Below are 20281 nucleotides of genomic sequence, written 5' to 3' on the forward strand. Positions count from 1 at the left end.
GGGGCGGGGCCCCAGCTGAAAAGTGGGAGGGCTATGGCCCCCTGGTCACCCCTATTCCTGTGACGCCTGGAATTGGACACAATACTCCAGCTGAGGCCTCACCAGTGCTGAGTAGAGTGGGACAATTACATCCCATGTCGTACGTACGACACACCTGTTAAAACTTCCCAGAGTAATATTAACCTTTTTCACAACTACATCACACTGTTGGCTTATATTCAATTTGTGATTCATGATGATCCCCCCAGATACTTTTCAGCAGTACTACTGCCTAGCCAGTTATTCCACCCCATTCTTGCTGCCTCCATGCCTTCCTGCCTTCAGAGCTCTTCAGGACAGAGATGCTGAGCCCTCAACTGTGAACTTTATCCTTTAATGCTAGCAAAGCAACGCAGAGCCCAAAATTGCCAGTGAACTGAAAAATCCATTATTCACACAGCTCTGCCCCTGGCCACTGCTGGACATTAATGAGCCTCTACTGCTTTAAATACATCTGGAGGAAGAGGAGAAGTTCTAAATGAGCATGTAGGGGAAAGTGCTTCTGTGCATCTGGGTTTGGGTAGAGGACTATGTATGGCTCTTTGACCTGTATAGCTGCAATGGGCTCAAGCCCCGTTCTTTGTTGATTTTCACCAGCCCTGCACTTAGAAGGATGAAGAAGTGAAAATGTGGCTCTTCACTCCACAAGCTACACAAGTTTTTGGCCAGTAACTCCCTAAGGAATTTAGGAAGGTGAATAACTGCATTAGAAAACAAACAGTCACTTCCAGGACATAAAAAGACAACTGCTCTCTTTAGGGTTCGATGAGCAGCTTTAGCTGCACCGGAGGAATAAATACATCAAGCATCATAACCTTCCGTATCCTCGAGAAGGATGAGGACGTTCTCCAGTTGACTTAGACAAAGCAAGAAGAAACAGAGAGAAATAGGAGATGAGCCATTAGATTACCTCAGGGATGGAGACAGCAGAACAGAACAAAAACTGGGGAATCTGTTCTTTGAATGAAGACAAAAAGCAGAGAAAGGAAAAGAATCAGAATAATGTTGTGTCTTTCATCTACAAACTAATAAAAAAGCAACAACCCAGATTATTCTAAGACTGACTTCAAACAGCTCAGAGAATAGACAAGGCTTTTCAATGACAATAAATGAATCCCTATGATAAATGAAGTAGTGGAAAACATGAATGAATATAACACAGTACTGGGAATTCCCTGATACTGAGAGAGCATTCAATTACTGAGCGCTCCTGAGGCCCTTCGTTCTTCTATGCTACACTTCTGTATTATTCAAGCTCTTAACAGAGGCATGGGAGCTTTTTCCAAAAGAAGAAATGTCTCATGTCTCTCAAGCATCTGATGGTATTTAGATGGAAGTTATCTAGCTAAACACAGATGCCTAATTTAAGGTGTGATGTAAAATGGTGGAGGCAGGCACCACTAACAATGTTTTTCACCCAAAGCATTTTTAGTCTGTTTCCCTTTGCAGATGGCTCCCTGGGTGAATGAGGAAAGGGAGAAATCCTGATCTATTTCTTTCAGCAGTAGGAGTGTTTGCAAGTGAAACAGCCTTTTCTTCATTGTGTGAATTGTTACTGCTGTGCTGATGATCTCACAAACACTTCCCTTTCCTCCTCAAAAGAGAGAGGAAAAAAAAAACCCAGGAAGAGTTGAAAAGGGAGGGGAACGCACAAGAAGGAAACACAAAGTTGAAACAGTTGAAGACAAAGAAGCACACAGCCTGGAAACCTTGTGCATTACTTTGTGCATAAAGAAGTATGATTTACGCTTCAGAACAACCCAGACTAGGAAGAGTCTTTCATAGCCGGGGACACTAGATATCTCAGTGGGGGTCAACTTTTTGTGTCTGTGCCAATAATTGACATCCACTGCAGGGACCAATGAGTGCATGATCTCAGTCCAGTTCCAAGTGAACAGATATTCAGCAGAAATGTCAAAGATTGGAGATGGAAAGTGAATTAAGCTATTTGCCTCTGGAGGTGGCTCAAGATGAGGCACTTTGGTGACTAAACTCCACTATTCACAAGCCCAGAATTCATACAAAAGACACTTGTATGGCAAGATGAAGCTTGCTCTATATATTTGAAAACTGTCAATTCTCATTCTTAAATGAGTAGAATGAATTCACCTGAAGAGCCACATTTTATATGCATTCAAGGAGAAGCAGCATCCTTTAATGTGCCTGCCATCTACAGTAACAGAAGATCTAATGAGCAATACTAAGAAAGAAAGAGAAAAGGATACGTATCTGGGACACCATTTGTACAAATTGGGTATATCTGACCCATTGGAAGAATAATTTAATTGTTTGATAAATACTGAGGAATTTTGGAGGGGGTGTGAGAAGAGATTTAGGGGGATAAGATGAAGAGTAAGGAGGGCACCAAGCCAATTTGTCTTAAATCTTTTCCATTGTCAGGATTTCTTTTTAAATCCGATTTTTAATTCTTCCAGCTTCCTGTCCACTTGTCCAATAACTTAGCTTTTAGTGGGTTAATTATCTTCCTCTTGGTGTTTTAAAAATATACACTGTAATACAGTTTTGTTTGCTTTAGTAATACTCTTCATCCTTCATAAACCACTGAAGAGCAACTGTGGGCCTGGATCATGTCCTAATGAATGGAAATTTTGCAATTGACGTCAATGGGAGCAGGATCAGTGCCTCTGCAGGCTACAAACTAATCTGCAGTAAGTTTGTGACTTCAGTTATCAGAAAGTCATGTGCAGCAAACACTTCGCTTTTGTACCTCTTCTGTCAGATTATACACCAATTTGTAGAGAAGGGGGCTGCAGTCAACTCTTAAAGTGTAGTTGCCTGAAAACCAAACAAAGACAGGGAAATCTTTTTTTAAAGTGGCTTTGACTCCCTGCTAATGGACCAAACCCTGCTGTTCTCACCTGGGCAAAGCTCTCATTGACTCCAAGAGGAGTTTTAGCTAAGTAAGGACTGCAGGTCTTGGCGCAAAACACTAACAAATACAGACTGTCTAGTTAGATTTACAATATATAAAGCACGTCTCCTAAACTCATCTTTGTCACAGATTCCAAATACAATCATAAAAATTAGACCTGCCATTGAGCCTCAAGCTCAACCCCACCCCCCTGCTCCCCCTTCAAATTATACACACTGTCAGCACACATACCAACCCCATTTGGTTCTTTCCTGTGTGAACAGATGCACGTTACAATGTGCCCTAAAAATCAGCAAATCTGTGCTATTTTGGATTGGGAGGAGGGAAAGCAAGTTCCAGGGTGGAAGTCCCCTCACAGAAGAAATCCTGCCAGCAGCTGCTTTTCTCCTATAATAAGGGATTTAGCTTCTGTCTTATAATGAATGCCTTGGCTGGCCGCAACTATAGGAGTGAGATACTAGGAGAGAGACCAGCTCTTAAGTAAGCGACCCCCAGGCCATTTAGAGCTTTATATGTAAAAATTAAGAAAACAGCAGTGCTCTGCAATCTGCACTGGCTGCCTGTCATTTGCTCTCCACAAATGCAGGTGTCTGCTCCTGCATTCTGCACCACCGTTAGTTTGCAAGTTGATTTAAGTCGAGATAGAACACACTACAGTAAGCCAGTGTTCAGGTGACAAAGGCATAGATTATTGCAGCAAGGTCCACAGCCAAAAGAAACTGTCACTATCTTCTAACCAAACAAAAGTGCAAAACGGCCTTCCTAGAAAATGTTGGATGATCATCTAACATTAGCTGATAGAGACTCCAATAATACCCACAGACTGTAAATTCTAGCAACAAATGGTGGGTACACAGGGATATATAAGAACTCTGCCACATCGGATAGTTTCTGTTAGAACTGTTAGCAGGTTTTGGTAATATTTTAGAGCAGTGTATTGTTTCTGGCTGAACAAACGAATGAAATTCACATTAAAACTAGTCAGACAATGACAGTAATGTAATAATGGAAAAGAACACTGGATTACATTAGCTAGCATAGCCAAGGAGTTTGTATATTTAGCAATTGGAAATTAGATGCAAGGTAACGTTCTCAAAGGACACCAACCATTTTCTGTGCGAAAGGACAATGAATAAGATAAATGTGCTGTACTGTACTTGGCACAGTGCAGAACGTACTGTGATGTACTAACTGATTCCTCCAAGGAATAGAGATGCTATCACACCATTGGGGATTCAAATGCCTGGAGTCAGGGGAAAGATGACTAATGTACTTAAAACAGTGCACTGAAGCGTGGCACCAGTTTTGTTTATTATAGGTTTCACAATGCTTTACTTTCATATTTTGCTTTGAGATACATAAACAAAGGCATCACTGAATAATCAAGATTTGGAAGCAAATTGGCACTGCAACAGCATGCTGGCTCCAAATCGTCTCCAATAGCTGTGTTACAATACACACTGCGAATATGAAGTAGGGATAAAGCTACTATTTCAGCAGCAAGATCTTCTGTAGGCATGAAATATAGGCTAAAAGTAAACAAAACTGAACTAGTATCAGAGGGGTAGCCGTGTTAGTCTGGTTCTGTAGAAGCAGCAAAGAATCCTGTGGCACCTTATAGACTAACAGAAGTTTTGCAGCATGAGCTTTCGTGGGTGAATACCCACTTCTTCGGATGCAAGCAGTGGAAATTTTCAGGGACAGGTGTGTATATATAAGCAAGCAAGAAGCAAGCTAGAGATAACGAGGTTAGATCAATCAGGGAGGATGGGGCCCTGTTCCAGCAGCTGAGGTGTGAAAACCAAGGGAGGAGAAACTGGTTCTGTAATTGGCAAGCCATTCACAGTCTTTGTTTAGTCCTAAACTGATGGTGTTAAATTTGCAGATGAACTGGAGCTCAGCAGTTTCTCTTTGAAGTCTGGTCCTAAAGTCTTTTTGTTGTAGGATGGCCACCTTAAAATCTGCTATTGTGTGGCCAGGGAGGTTGAAGTGTTCTCCTACAGGTTTTTGTATATTGCCATTCCTAATGTCTGATTTGTGTCCATTTATCCTTTTCCTTAGAGACTGTCCAGTTTGGCCAATGTACATAGCAGAGGGGCATTGCTGGCATATGATGGCATATATTACATTGGTGGACGTGCAGGTGAATGAACCGGTGATGGTGTGGCTGATCTGGTTAGGTCCTGTGATGGTGTTGCTGGTGTAGATATGTGGGCAGAGTTGGCATCGAGGTTTGTTGCATGGGTTGGTTCCTGAGCTAGAGTTACTATGGTGCGGTGTGCAGTTGTTGGTGAGAATATGCTTCAGGTTGGCAGGTTGTCTGTGGGCGAGGACTGGCCTGCCACCCAAGGCCTGTGAAAGTGTTCTCAAGACTACAGTACCCACATGAGGAAATAAGGAAACAGATCAACAGAGCCAGATGTGTACCCAGAAACCTCCTTCTGCAAGACAAACCCAAGAAAGAAACCAACAGGACTCCACTGGCCATCACATACAGTCCCCAGCTCAAACCCCTCCAACGCATCATCAGGGATCTACAACCCATCCTGGACAATGATCCCACACTTTCACAGGCCTTGGGTGGCAGGCCAGTCCTCGCCCACAGACAACCTGCCAACCTGAAGCATATTCTCACCAACAACTGCACACCGCACCATAGTAACTCTAGCTCAGGAACCAACCCATGCAGCAAACCTCGATGCCAACTCTGCCCACATATCTACACCAGCAACACCATCACAGGACCTAACCAGATCAGCCACACCATCACCGGTTCATTCACCTGCACGTCCACCAATGTAATATATGCCATCATATGCCAGCAATGCCCCTCTGCTATGTACATTGGCCAAACTGGACAGTCTCTAAGGAAAAGGATAAATGGACACAAATCAGACATTAGGAATGGCAATATACAAAAACCTGTAGGAGAACACTTCAACCTCCCTGGCCACACAATAGCAGATTTTAAGGTGGCCATCCTACAACAAAAAAACTTTAGGACCAGACTTCAAAGAGAAACTGCTGAGCTCCAGTTCATCTGCAAATTTAACACCATCAGTTTAGGACTAAACAAAGACTGTGAATGGCTTGCCAATTACAGAACCAGTTTCTCCTCCCTTGGTTTTCACACCTCAGCTGCTGGAACAGGGCCCCATCCTCCCTGATTGATCTAACCTCGTTATCTCTAGCTTGCTTCTTGCTTGCTTATATATACACACCTGTCCCTGGAAATTTCCACTGCTTGCATCCGAAGAAGTGGGTATTCACCCACGAAAGCTCATGCTGCAAAACTTCTCAAAACTGAACTATTAAACATTCATGGTGAAACCTACTTCACTCATGCAAAGAAACCAGAGTAATTGGGTTTTACTTGGACAAAGTGTAGATAGAATGTGGCACCCTCTAACAAACTGAGGCCGCGGTGCAGCACAGCACCCACTCTCCCCGGCTGCTACCCCGGGGATGGAATGGTAGCTGCAGCCCCAACAATAATCACTGGTGTCGCTGAACACTGGGATGTGATGGGGTATTGATGTCATCACCCTGACTTAGATCACGTGGCTGGGAGCCTGCAAATGAAGTCCAGTTTCTTAGCAGCATTCCTGTGTGTCAGACCCTTAATACGCCCTCTGCAGGACCTGAGTGGTGTGGCATGGCCAGCTGAACCATGCAGCTGTGGATCATTTCCCCTCTGGGCCACTCTCAACCTCCCCTTGTTGCTGGCATGGGGACTCCACCCCAGTGCACACAGCGTAGAGGCTGCCTATGCAACATCTCTGCACAGACAGAACACTGAGCATGGCTCATGGCAGGGGTCTGTGGCAGCAGGCAGGGGCGGCAGGTTATATGGGCTCAGGGTGCCCGAGCACCAGGAATATTCAAGGCTGGGGGCAGTGCTCCACCAATATTTGGAGCTGGGTTTCTTTCCCCCCCGTCGGAGCTTCCCTGCCTGAAAAAAAATCCACCCCATGCCTCTCTCCCTTGCTTGTGCTGCGGGCTGCCTGCCGCTGCTTCTGCCTAAGGCTATAGAGAGCAGCGGCCGGCAGACTGTTGGAGCATCTCAGGAGGAGGAGGGGGAGAGAGAGAGAGGAGGGGGGGGAAGAGGCATGCTTGGGAGGGGAGCCCTCACTGCCGTCCCCTGGCACCCTGACTCTGGCCAGGAGATGGACATCTGGAGTGGACCTCACTCACCTGAGCAGCTGCTGGGGCTTCAGTGAGGTTTGACCCTGTGATCCACCCCCTCACCCCTGCAGCTCCCACTCCTGCCCAACGCTGGGCAAGGGGCAGCCCCATCGCCAGTGAGGCTAGGGTGAGGGGCAGCAGGATGCAGCAGGGGAGGAAGGAAGCCACATGTGATGGCAGTCCCCTCACCCCAGCACCCACCCACCCACCCACCACAGGGGAGATGGGGGAAAGGGGCTTCCTAGACCTGAGCAGCTGGGGCTTGGGTGAATTTTGTGACACCCTGCCCCCCGCCCCCAGCCACCACCTTGCAGTCCCCACTCCTGCCGCACACTGGGCAAGGGGCAGCCCCATCACCCATCCCCAGTGAGGCTATGGTGGGGGACAGCAGCAGGGGAGGCCACATGTGATGGCAACCCCCTCGCCCTGGTACCCACCATAGGGGAGGCGAGTGGGCTTTCTGGACCTGAGAGAGGCCCTAGGAGCATGGGCAGTGACTGTGGTGCAGAGTGAGTGTGCTGCTGGGGGTGGGGGAAAGAGGAGAGGTCCCTCCTCTGGAGCTTGCTGCTGCCAGTGGCAGGGGGGGAGTCCTCTCTGGCCCTAGCCCTGGGGCAGCCTGTCTGCTCCCCAAGTTCCTTATCCCCAGCCCTGCCCCACCACAGAGCCTGCGCCCCCCAGCACCCCAACCCTGAGCACCCTCCTTCACTGGGAACCCCTCATCTCCAGCCCCACCCCAGAGCCCTCACCTGAGGGGAAAAACGTGCAACTTAAATTTGGTGGTCAGTTTGGAGTATCATTGTGTTTAGCACAATACTTGATTATTTTACACCCTTTAAAGTATATAACTAGTCGTATACAGGTGTTACGAAGTGGGAATGTTCTTAATGATTTCTCTGTGGGTGCCTCAGTTTCCCCTATGCATTTCTCAAGGATCTAGATGGTGGGATAAGGGGGTGTGATTGTTGTAGAGCCCTAGAGGGCTGTCTGCACAGAGAATAGACGAAACCCTGTCTCCGAGCAACTGATGGCCGGGGCCGCTCTCCTGCAAGGTGCAAACTGAAGGTGTTGGAGAACAAAAAGATCAGGTGGCCTCCTAATGCCTGGAAAAGAGACAAAGGCCAGAGGAGGGAGTGTCAGTGCCTGTGCGGACTTCCGGGAAGCGCATGGTGTGGAAGGGGATGCTGGGATGCTTTGGAACTACTCCATACAAAGCCAGTCAGGACTCTGGGGGAGCCTCCTCTCTGAGCATACTGTCTCCAGGGCAAGAAGCTTACACCTTCCTGGGTCTGACCTCAGAGCATTCAGCATGCCCTTCCACGTCATGCACTTTCTGCAGCGAGTCTGCCCAGGCAGGTCCTGGGGCAACCAGAGGTCCCTGCACCCCAATTCTGCATTCAGACGTGACTCTCAGCCAGCCGGTAAAACAGAAGGTTTATTAGACGACAGGATCACAGTCTAAAACAAAGCTTGTAGGTACAGAAAACAGGACCCCTCAGTCAGGTCCATCTTGTGGGGTGGGGAGCCCAGACCCAAGTTCTGAGCCTCTCCCCATTTCCCCAGCCAGCTCCAAACTGACACTCCCTTCTCTGGCCTTTGTGTCTCTTCTGGACAAGGAGGCCACCTGATCTCTTTGTCCCCAACACCTTCAGTTGGCACCTTGCAGGGGAAACTGAGGCACCCACACAGTATTCAGAGAAAACATTAAGAACATTCCCACTTTGTCACAACAGGTGCAACAAAATATAATACCGTATAATGAAGCAGGCAAGTGCTGCTTCTGACTTTCCACTTTTAATTGACCCTTGTAATCTTGTGGTGCCGACGTGTTGAAGCTTAATTTTATATTGGCTTACAGGGTGGGAGCGGGAGGGGGGGGGGAGAGGGCACCACCATTTTGGGCACCACCAAAAATTATACAAACCTGCCGCCTATGGCACAGCAGGATGAACTCCATTCCCAGTGAACTCAAAGCTTAAAGTGATAATGTGAGTTGTCTTGTGATACTACAATACACTGTACCATGAGACGTTACACCATAACTCCACTGAGTAAAAGGAGTCAGTCTGGTACAGTGAACATTGTCTTCCATAGACTACATAGCAAACTGGATATCAAAGCAAATGTACCAATTAAATAGATTAAAATCCAAGTTAAACTGTTAAACTCATTAAAATATCAGTATTAAACGCTGAACTTTTCAGGAGACATATTTAAGGTATATTTATATATCAACTGCCTTTGGCGTAAAGATCTCTCCCCAAGTACATAGCTCATGATGGTGCTATTTGCCAGAGGAAAATAGTATGAGAACCGAGTTGGATTCTCGCTCCTCTCTACTCTAAACTTGCCTCTGCCCTGTGCATTCTCAATATCCTGTTATGTACCTTGCATCACAAATCTTTGAGCCAGAAACAAATATGCAGAAAAATGTTAACCTACATCTAGGAAGCCAATAGACTTAAAACAAATTTTTAGACACACCTTCTATAGAAGAATCTGTGTTGATGTAAGCAACGGCCCGTTCCTGAAGAACTTTAGCATTCTCCTGTAGTTGTGAAAAGGGAAACATGTTTACTTTACTGATAATACGTGATCATGTAACGTTGCAATATTAATACTATAAAAAACAAAGAGGTTCTGGACCAGTCAAGGTGAGAGGTAATATATAAATGCCTATCTATATTAATGAATAAGATTGGCCAGTGGTCAGGGAGCATGAAATTCAGCTGTGCTAGCTGTGGTGTTTTTAAAGTTGATCTTCAAGCCACTCATGAAATAATAGAGGTACCAGCTGCAGCTCCATCAGAAGGAAGATGGGGTGCTGAGGTGGTATTATAATAATTGCCTGGTGTCACTACAGGCCAGAATTAAGCCTGTGTGGGTGCCTTTATTGTGCATTTCCATGGCTTGACTTGTCTGGATTTCTTTCAAGATTAAGATTAATTCTGAATTTTGTGGGTTTGCAACACTTGGTTTTGGGATAATTACAATATCCCTCTTCTGTGTCTTACCCTGAATTACTGATATGGGCTCTCAGGCTTAACTCCATTTAAACTAGAGCTGTTGAAATTTGGAATTTCTGTTCCACAGGAAACTCTTATATTAAAAAAAAATAAAAAATCTGAATTGGAATGAAAAGACAAAATGTTGACGTTTCACCAGAAAAAATGTGTTTCAAGTAAATCAAAATGTTTCATTCTGATTTTGACTATTTACATGTCACTATTTTTATTTTACAAATTGGTAATTGGTTTTGAAATTGGTATTCTGATTGTAAGCGGTGATTTGGTACTCAGTATTCTAATCAGTTTTATAATCGGTACTTGGCTTTGTCAACTGATATTCTAACTGGTTTCTTTTGGTAATCATTCTATTTGGTAATTTTCTATTGTAAAGTAGTATAATATACGAATGATATAAGAATCAAATGTAAAAATAAATATATGATAAAATAAATGATCTGATGGAGGATTTCCCCCAACGTTGTGTGTGTGCATGTGAGAAAGAGAGAGAGGGATGGAGGGAGAGACAAAGTGTCTGTGTAAAAAGAGAAATAAAGGGAAGGACTGAGCATGTGTGTATATACACACACACATGCACACATACACATACATATATATATATATATTCACTAGCCTCTTGATCTGAATGAATCACTTCATTTATGAACAGATGTTTCCATAACTAGGGGGTACTGATACATTTTCAGATATTGTGTTCACAGCCCTCACACAAAGGGTTAATTTTCCTCAAGACTTAGTGGATGAAAGATTGTCCAGGTACGTAACTGCAGAGGACCTTTAATGTGAGCATTGACTAGCATCTCTAGAGTCAGAGTCTAATCCAGAATTCAGAGGGAAGGAATAGATGGCACCAAAATGAAGCTAAAAGGCAATGAACTAGAGACACTGGGGCTAAAGTCTGAGAGGTTGTTAGGGTCCAGAGATTCAGTATGACTCTGCCATTGGGTGAACAATGGATAACTGGGTATTAAATTATCAAACCAAAAGTACCTTAGGACAATGGTTCACAAAAAGAAATTCCATTATACTCCTGTAGAAACAGACATGCTTGATGAGAATTGGTGGTTTTTAACCGTTTTACATTCACTGGAGCTCAGTCCTGTTAGCTATGAGTTTTTATGCTTCTAACTACTGGAGTTTAGTTAGGATGAATATTTACTCCACAGAGTTTAGTTTTCCTCAAGTCAAGGCAGGCAAGGCTATTTCAGTTGTATATTGGAGGATGTACTTGTGAAAGAACTTCAAGAGCAGTGGAAACCTCAAATTTGCCATCAAGTGGGAAAACAGGATTCCTTTGGACATTAGGAATAAACATTTTCCATCTTCATTTGTCACAGTACTTTGTAGTTTTTGGTTTTGTTCCAATGTCAGTGCAGGGGGATGGACTAGAAGATAACCTCTGGAGGTCCCTGCCAGCCGTACGTTTCTATGATTCAATGCTTGTAGACACATGAATCTAAATGCTATACAGAAGCATAAAATATAATATAGGTTTTGTAATGAAGTTATTTTGAAACAAAAAAAATCAAAATGTCTCTAAAAAAATTGTTTCAAAATGAAATTTCATCAAAATCAAAATTTTCCCTGCCCACCATTTTTTATTTCAACAAACCAACATTTTCCAATGGAGAAAATTTTCCACTCTAATTTTAACCTCGGTTTGTCAGTGAGTTACGATAAATATTGATTAAGTCCTATATTTCTTAGTAGGGGTGACCAATCCACTTGCAGCATAAGAACTGAGGCCCAGATTACCTCACTCATGGTGAACCCCCATGAAGAGAGAAGTGGGAGGAAAACTCCATAGATTCCCCACTCTGACGGAGAGATATGGGGAAACTCAGAGTCAGGCAGTCAGGGCTCCCACAACTGAATTAGCCCTGGGTCCAGCACCCAAACCTCTGGGACCCACAGGAGGCAAAAGCCATCCACAAAAAGATGTCTGGCTCCTCTGACTCTCAATTTGTGGAGGCCATTTTGTTTGTTGACGAAACAGATTTTCAAGCAGGACAGCAACTTACCATACTCTTCCTTAGTGTATCTGATTCAAAGCTGACAGTCCTGTAGCTTTTAAATCTTATGATGAGCTACTGCACGCAGACCAGCATTAGTTAGTTAGCATTTATATTAGGGTAGTGTCCAGGAGCTCCCATTAGAACCCTGTTGTGCTACAAACAACTGCACCCTGATTCTACAATGGGCTCTGTATAGACAGACCCCACTGAATATGCGTGGAGCTCCATTAATTTAAATGGGGTCTGTCCACATAGACTCCATAGCAGTATTAGGGCCATAGGCAGACATAGGCCCACACACTTCATCAGTCATGCTTTTGTACTAGTCTTTATTTACCTCAGCCCATTCTGTGGAACCTAATAGTCCAAATTCTTCTGCGTCCCAGCTAGCAAAAATAATAGTTCTTTTAGGTCTCCAACCTGTAATCACACAGTTAAATTTGACTTAAAGAGAAAAATTCTATTAGAGAAAGATGGCCACAGTTGACTGAGTCACTTAAATAAAAATTAGTACATCATGGAAAAAGATGTGTAATATGTATCAGTGAAAATTTGTCACCCCAAATTCTGCAGATCAAGCACATCCACTGCAATATTTTTATTGTAAAGGCAAAACTCTCAGAGCACATAATGTTACACAGGCAAGGAGAGCAGAAATTCAACCAACTCACATCATATGTGATGTTAAGCTCATTTTAGATGTATATGTTTAGGAGTTCCCCCAGTTCCTCACTCACATGCATGTGCACACACATATAAGAAGTTGCAATACCTATTATGTGAAATTCAACCCTATGCAGACGGCAATCAAAGTCTATGCATCTGCTTATTGGTAAATTCCACTTAATTTCTCAAAATAGTGTTTTTCATAGACCTTGTGTTTCACCATCTCTATTTACAATGAATAAGTTACCTTCCATCACCATTTTGCCAAAACTCCGAGCAACTTCTTGAAGAACAGCTGCACCAGTGGTTGGATCAATCCCGCCAAATACCCAGGAGTCTCTATGTCCTCCCAGAATAATATATCTGTCTGGAAACAAAGATACAGAATCAGTCTTTAATTCAGAATACACTTGGGGTACCTATAATTCAGTCTTTCCCTTAAACTTCATTCCCCACCTTCCCAAACCACAGTGAAAACCAATTTCAGTGTTTTTAAAAAAGCCCAGCCTATCAGCCCTACTGATATTGTTGCAGTTTACAATCTGACACAAAAATGCTTTTTAATTTTTTTTTCCAGTTTACAACCTTTGTATCTACATAGACTTGTTTTAAGAATCTTTTAATCCCTTATCTTGGACCCACTGTTAGAATAAAATTACCCATCTCTGTCTGCTCAATGATGATTTGACTAATTTTAGACTCTGTGCTCTTGAGATGGAGCCCAGATGCAGAATTCAAATCAGAACACAAAATCAAATACCAATCACCCCAAAGTTAGTGTCCAGGATTTCAATTTAAGCCACTATAAAGATACAAGCAGCTGAGAAATGTGGATCTAGACCTTGGTTCATATCATGAACCTCCAAAGTTCAGGATGTTGTGGGATCCAGCACTTTGTTCAGCTCATCACTAGTCCATTATTCTTTGTGTTGCACTAGAATATGCTGGTGTAAGACTGTATGAAGGATGTACTAGAGACCCTATAGAAAATGAGATGTCTTGTGCCAGGCTGTCCCAGTGAGCTGTTTATTGTAGCATTCTCATCTATGTACCACTTACAGATCTCTTGGGGGAACACTGTAACAGGAGGGACAAGATGACCTAGTAAGCCTTTCCAGTTCCAAATTTTATCTGATTATCTCTGAAAAGTTAAACCTCGTGCCACCGAAGAACATCTTCACCAAATGCAAAAAGCTCACCTGGTTCCTCCGCGCCACTGATAGTGCCAATAACATTGTAAATTCGTGTTATTTTGCTGTGAGTGTGGACATGCATTCTGACCTTTCTGAAACAAAAGCAAAATGAAGTAGTTATCCATGACTTGAGGAGGCATTTACTAGGGTTGGAACAGTGATAGATGAACCAATTTTAAACATGTTTTACAAACAGATTTAGAACAAGCCCGTGTACCTCTCCAATAGCCATTTAAACACCGTAGTGGAATGAGGTTGGATCAGCACCCACGAAAGGGTTGTAGCCTATCTCCATGTAGAGGGGATAAATTGTATTTCAGTCCCCCATTTAGTTCCCCAAAATAAACGGAGTTTTTGCAGAGAGGAATGAATAAGGCCCAGGTAAGAAAAAATGTGTTTAGATATTTACGATTCTCTTGATGGCGAAATTTAAGAAAGTTAATTAAAGGACTAGTTACCATTGTCAAACTATCAAGAAAACACTGATTGAAATTTAAGATATAAAAGTTGAGAATACAGTCCATGTGTACAATTTTATCTTTAAAGCTTTAAGATTATAATCCAGCAACACCGGTCAACCAATTCCCAGTGACTTGCTATTTGACCTTGGCTAACATCTCAACTTCCCCATCTGTATAATAGGAATAATGAAACCTTATCTCTATAATAAACTGTTTTACAATCTATGAATGAATTTACTTATACATGGAAAATGATTATCATTTTACAGGATCTATACCAGGGCTGTGCTAGTTCCTTATTTTTATTTGAAACTGAAGGATGACAAGAAAAATTCAACCAAACACACGAATTCCTAGACTTTAAAAGGTCTTTATGAAATTTGTCACAATGGTTTCAAAGGGAGTCATGCCAATAATATTTCCTTGCAATACTTTTAAAACGGGATAGATTAACAGCAGGCCCACAGATCACACTAAAACCAAAAAGTAATAACTGAAAGTGTATTAAATTTTGACCCAAATGATTGGACGATATTTAATTAAGGGAATATGTTTTTAAAAATCTCATGCTTCTTTCCTTTATAGAAATACGATGTGTAAGTCTGATTAAATGGTAGCAGTCATTAAAATTGCATGAAACAACTGAACGGTGAAAATATTTGAATACATTGAGTATTTCTCCAAGAACATTAAGAGAGCAGATCAAAGTGATCAAGCTTTGCCAGACCATTAAAAAAAAAGACGGTTACTCACCTGTAGTAACTGTTGTTCTTCGAGATGTGTTGCTCCAATCCATTCCAGTTAGGTGTGCGCGCCGCGCGTGCACAGCATCTCGGAACTTTTTTCCCTAGCAACCCCGGCGGGCCGGCTGGGCGCCCCCTGGAGTGGCGCCGCTATTGCGCTAAATATATACCCCAGCCGGCCCGTCCGCTCCTCAGTTCCTTCTTGCCAGCTACTCCGACAGTGGGGAAGGAGGGCGGGTCTGGAATGGATTGGAGCAACACATCTCGAAGAACAACAGTTACTACAGGTGAGTAACCGTCTTTTCTTCTTCGAGTGATTGCTCCAATGCATTCCAGTTAGGTGATTCCCAAGCCTTACCTAGGCGGTGGGGTCGGAGTGAGACATGGCGGAGTGTAATACCGCAGAGCCGAAGGCTGCGTCGTCTCGAGACTGCTGCACCAACGCGTAGTGGGAGGCGAAGGTGTGCACTGAAGACCAGGTGGCCGCTCGACAGATGTCCTGGATTGGGACGTTGGCCAGGAAGGCCAGAGATGAGGCGTGTGCCCTCGTCGAGTGTGCAGTGACACGGCCTGGTGGTACACGAGCCAGCTCGTAGCAGGTCCGGATACACGCAGTGACCCAGGAGGAAATCCGCTGGGAGGATATCGCATCTCCCTTCATGCGGTCAGCCACCGCGACGAACAGCTGGGGCGAACGCCGGAAGGACTTAGTCCGCTCAATGTAGAAGGCGAGCGCCCTACGGACGTCGAGCGTATGTAGCTGCTGTTCCCGAGGCGAGGCATGCGGCTTCGGGAAGAATACCGGGAGGAAGATCTCCTGATTGAGATGGAATGCTGACACCACCTTCGGGAGAAAGGCCGGATGAGGGCGCAGCTGCACCTTGTCCATATGGAAGACCGTGTATGGCGGATCCACCGTTAGGGCGCGAAGCTCTGAAACTCGCCTCGCTGAAGTAATGGCCACAAGGAAAGCCGTTTTCCACGAGAGGTAGAGCAGGGAGCACGTGGCCAAGGGCTCGAACGGAGGACCCATCAGCTTGGTCAACACGAGGTTCAAGTCCCAGGTCGGGGCAGGGCGCCGCACCGGCGGGTACAAGCGGTCCAAGCCCTTGAGGAAACGGGAAACCATCTGGTTCGAGAAGATGGACCGACCTTCCACGGAGGGACGAAAGGCGGATACTGCTGCCAGATGGACTCTCAAGGAGGAGACCGCCAGACCTTGCTCCTTAAGGTTCCAGAGGTAGTCCAGAATGGTAGGGACCGGTACCAGGAAGGGATTAAGAGCTCGGTGATCACACCAGAGAGCAAACCTCTTCCACTTCGCCAGGTAAGTGGAGCGAGTGGAAGGCTTTCTGCTCTCGAGCAGGACCTGTTGAACCGCTGCAGAGCAGTCCCTCTCCGTGTGGGTCAGCCACTCAGGAACCAAGCTGTAAGATGGAGGGACTGCAGGTTCGGATGGTGGAGTCTGCCGAAATCCTGGGTGATGAGGTCCGGCCACAACGGAAGAGGGATGGGCTCCCGAACGGAGTGCTCGAGCAGCAGGGTGTACCAGTGCTGCCTCGGCCAGGCCGGCGCGATCAGAATGACGTGGGCCCGGTCCCTCCGAAGCTTCAGGAGCACTCGGTGCACGAGCGGGAAGGGAGGGAAGGCGTAGAGGAGGCGATCCCTCCAGTGATAAAGGAAGGCGTCCGACAGGGAGCCTGGCGAGCGACCCTGGAACGAGCAAAACCGGTGGCACTTCCTGTTGTCTTTGGAGGCGAAGAGGTCTACTTGGGGAAACCCCCACCTCCGGAAGATTGTGTGGACGACATCTGGACGGAGAGACCACTCGTGGGAGAGGAACGACCTGCTGAGATGATCGGCCAGCGCGTTCTGCACTCCCGGAAGAAAGGATGCTTCCAGGTGAATTGAGTGGGTCACGCAAAAGTCCCACAGGAGCATCGCTTCCTTGCAGAGGGGGGAGGAGCGGGCTCCGCCTTGCTTGTTCACGTAGAACATCGCGGTGGTGTTGTCCGTGAATACTGTCACACAACGACCTTGTAGGCGGGCGCAGAAGGTGCGACAGGCCAGGCAGATGGCGCGTAGCTCGCGAACGTTGATGTGCAGGGCGAGCTCCTGGACCGACCACAGGCCCTGCGTGTGGAGATTGCCCAGGTGGGCCCCCCAACCGAGCGCTGAGGCGTCCGTGGTCAACGTAGCGGACGGCCGAGGAGGGTGAAATGGGACTCCCGCACACACGACGTCCGGGTCGAGCCACCAGTGGAGGGACTCGAGGGTCGTCCTGGTGACCGTGACCACCATGTCGATGGGGTCTCGATGAGGGCGGTACACCGACGCGAGCCAAGACTGGAACGGGCGGAGGTGGAGCCGCGCGTATGCTGTGACATACGTGCACGAAGCCATGTGGCCCAGGAGGCGGAGGCAGGAGCGCACCGTCGTGGTTGGGAAGGCGACGAGGTCCCGGATGATGGAGACCATCGTCTGGTGCCGAGCGCGAGGGAGGCAGGCTCTGGCCGTCGTGGAGTCGAGGACCGCTCCGATGAACTCCACCCGCTGCGTCAGAATCAAAGTGGACTTCTCTGTGTTGATGAGAAGACCGAGCCGCTGAAAGAGAGACAGGATCTCTGCCATGTTGCCCATCACAAGTTGCCGGGACTGGCCTCGAACCAGCCAGTCGTCGAGATACGGATAAACGTGCATCTGACGACGTCGGAGGGCTGCGGCGACCACCGCCATGCATTTGGTAAACACCCTCGGGGCGGTGGACAGTCCGAACGGCAACACCGTGAACTGGTAGTGGGTGTCGTTGAGCACAAACCGAAGGTAACGACGATGTGGAGGATAGATCGCGACATGGAAGTAGGCGTCCTTCATGTCGAGGGCGGCAAACCAGTCTCCTGGATCCAGAGAGGGAATGATGGTCCCCAGAGTGACCATGCGAAACTTGGGCTTGAGCAGGTACTTGTTCAGCTCGCGAAGGTCCAGAATAGGACGTAGCCCGCCTTTCGCCTTGGGGATGAGAAAATAACGGGAGTAGAATCCCCTGCCCCTTCTGTCCTGAGGCACTGCCTCTATGGCACCCACGCTCAACAGAGTCTGGACCTCCTGTAAGAGGACTTGCTCGTGAGAGGGGTCCCTGAAGAGGGACAGGGAGGGTGGGTGGGAAGGCGGGGGCGAAACAAATTGCAGGCGGTATCCCGACTGGACTGTCTGGAGCACCCAGTTGTCCGACGTTAACCGGGACCATGCCGAAAAGAAATGGGAAAGGCGATTGTGAAACAGAGGGGAAGGATCCGGTAGGGAGAGTGATGGGCCGTCCTCGAGCGTCCCATCAAAAGGCCTGTTTGGCCCCCTGAGGGGCCTTTGAAGCGGCCTGGCCCTGGTTGCGGCGGTTGCCGGACGGTCGACGGCGATTTTGGGCCGGACGTCGGCTGTTGTAGGGCCGATACCGGGACTGGTAGGCCAGTCGGGAGGGCTGTGGTCTGAAGGGCCTACGCTGCGTCGCCGGCGTATGCATGCCTAACGTGCGTATCACGATACGGCCGTCCTTTAAAGTTTGGATCCTAGAATCTGTCTTCTCAGAGAACAGCCCTTTAGTGTCAAAGGGGAGGTCCTGCAACATATATTGGACCTCCGGCGGCAGGGTGGAAGACTGCAGCCAGGCGATACGCCGCATCGTAACCCCGGAAGCCAAGGTCCTCGCCCCCGAGTCTGCAGCGTCGAGTGCGGCCGAAATAGAGGATCTGGACGATCTTCGTCCCTCCTCCAACATGGCCGCGAACTCCTGTCGGGAGGCTGACGGCAGGAGCTCGGTAAACTTCGCCAGGGACGTCAGGATGTCAAAGACGTACCTGGCGAGGAGGACCATCTGGTTGGCAATCCTCATTTGCAGGCCTCCTGCAGAATAGACCTTTCGGCCCAGCAGGTCCATACGCTTCGCGTCCTTCGACTTGGGCGCGGAAGCCGGTTGACCGTGCCGCTCCCTGTCATTAACCGACTGGACTACCAGGGAGTCCGGGGTCGGATGCATGTACAAGTATTCATAGCCCGTGGGAGGGACAGAGTACTTTCGCTCAACCCCACGGGCTGCAGGGGGCACGGATGCTGGTGTCTGCCAGATAGTGGTGGCGTTCTTTTGCACCGTCCGTACAAACGGAAGTGCAACCCTCACCGGCGTGTCGGCCTCGACCACATTGGTGATAGGGTCCTCGTCCTCGTGTACCTCCTCTATGGGCAAGGCCATTGCCGTCGCCACACGACGAAGGAGGTCCTGGTGAGCTCTTACGTCAATTGGTGGAGGCTCCTTAGTTGCTGCACCGGCCACCGCCTCATCAGGCGAGGACGAGGAGGACAACCCTTGGACGACCGGTTCGTCAGAGGGGTTCACCACCTGCCCGCCTGAGGGTGCGGGCTGCGTCTGGTCCTGGGATTCCGACGCCACAGCATCCGCCGCCTGTGGCGAAGGGGCCGGTCTGGAAATCGTCGCCTCTGGGGCTCTGCACTCCGCCGTGGGGGGCCTAGGTGGAAAAGGCACCCCCTGGGCCTCGTACTGGGCCCATGGCACCCAAAAGCCCCACGGTTGTGCCCCTTGAGGATGGTCTCGTGGGGTGGGCGGCAGGAGTCCGTAGCCATGCGTGCCCGAAGCGACCGACTCTGGTCGAGAAGGCCAGGGCGGTGCCGAAGCACTTGCAGAGTGCGCTGCCGAATGGGGTAGTCCGTCCCCGGGAGGCAGAGAAGCGCGAGGTTGCTCCGGCCGGTACCGGGAAGGAGACCTGGAGTAACGTCCGCCACGGTGTCGGGAGCTCGACCGGTGCCGGGAGCCCAACCGGTGCCGGGAGCTCGATCGGTGCCGGGAGCTCGACCGGGATTGAGATCGACGGTGCCACGAACGTGCGCGCGAGTCACGGTGCCGGGAGCGATGCCGGGACGGCGATCTCTGATGGCGCCGACGCGATGGCGACCTGGATCTCGTGCGGCATCGGGAGTACGACCGGTACCGCGATGACGAGCGGTACCGGGACTGCGACCGGCGTTTTGATGGCGACCGGTACCGTGAAGGTGAG

The 20281-nt window shown here is 47.6% G+C and overlaps 1 protein-coding gene across 5 annotated transcripts in view; it reads right to left on the minus strand.

Moving 5' to 3' along the window:
* LOC123372141 (N-acetylated-alpha-linked acidic dipeptidase 2-like) overlaps window positions 1–20281 on the minus strand; it is a 57099-nt gene that overhangs the window by 14949 nt on the left and 21869 nt on the right. For all 5 annotated transcript variants that reach the window (XM_045020103.1, XM_045020098.1, XM_045020120.1 and 2 more), the window contains 5 exons: window positions 14021–14106; window positions 13069–13188; window positions 12493–12575; window positions 9599–9662; window positions 2768–2835 (listed from right to left, as the gene is read on the minus strand). In XM_045020103.1, coding sequence (XP_044876038.1) covers window positions 2768–2835; window positions 9599–9662; window positions 12493–12575; window positions 13069–13188; window positions 14021–14106 — 421 coding nt within the window. The remainder of the gene's footprint in view (window positions 1–2767; window positions 2836–9598; window positions 9663–12492; window positions 12576–13068; window positions 13189–14020; window positions 14107–20281) is intronic.

This window comes from Mauremys mutica, chromosome 1 (assembly GCF_020497125.1).
Source record: "Mauremys mutica isolate MM-2020 ecotype Southern chromosome 1, ASM2049712v1, whole genome shotgun sequence".
Classification (NCBI taxonomy): domain Eukaryota; kingdom Metazoa; phylum Chordata; order Testudines; family Geoemydidae; genus Mauremys; species Mauremys mutica.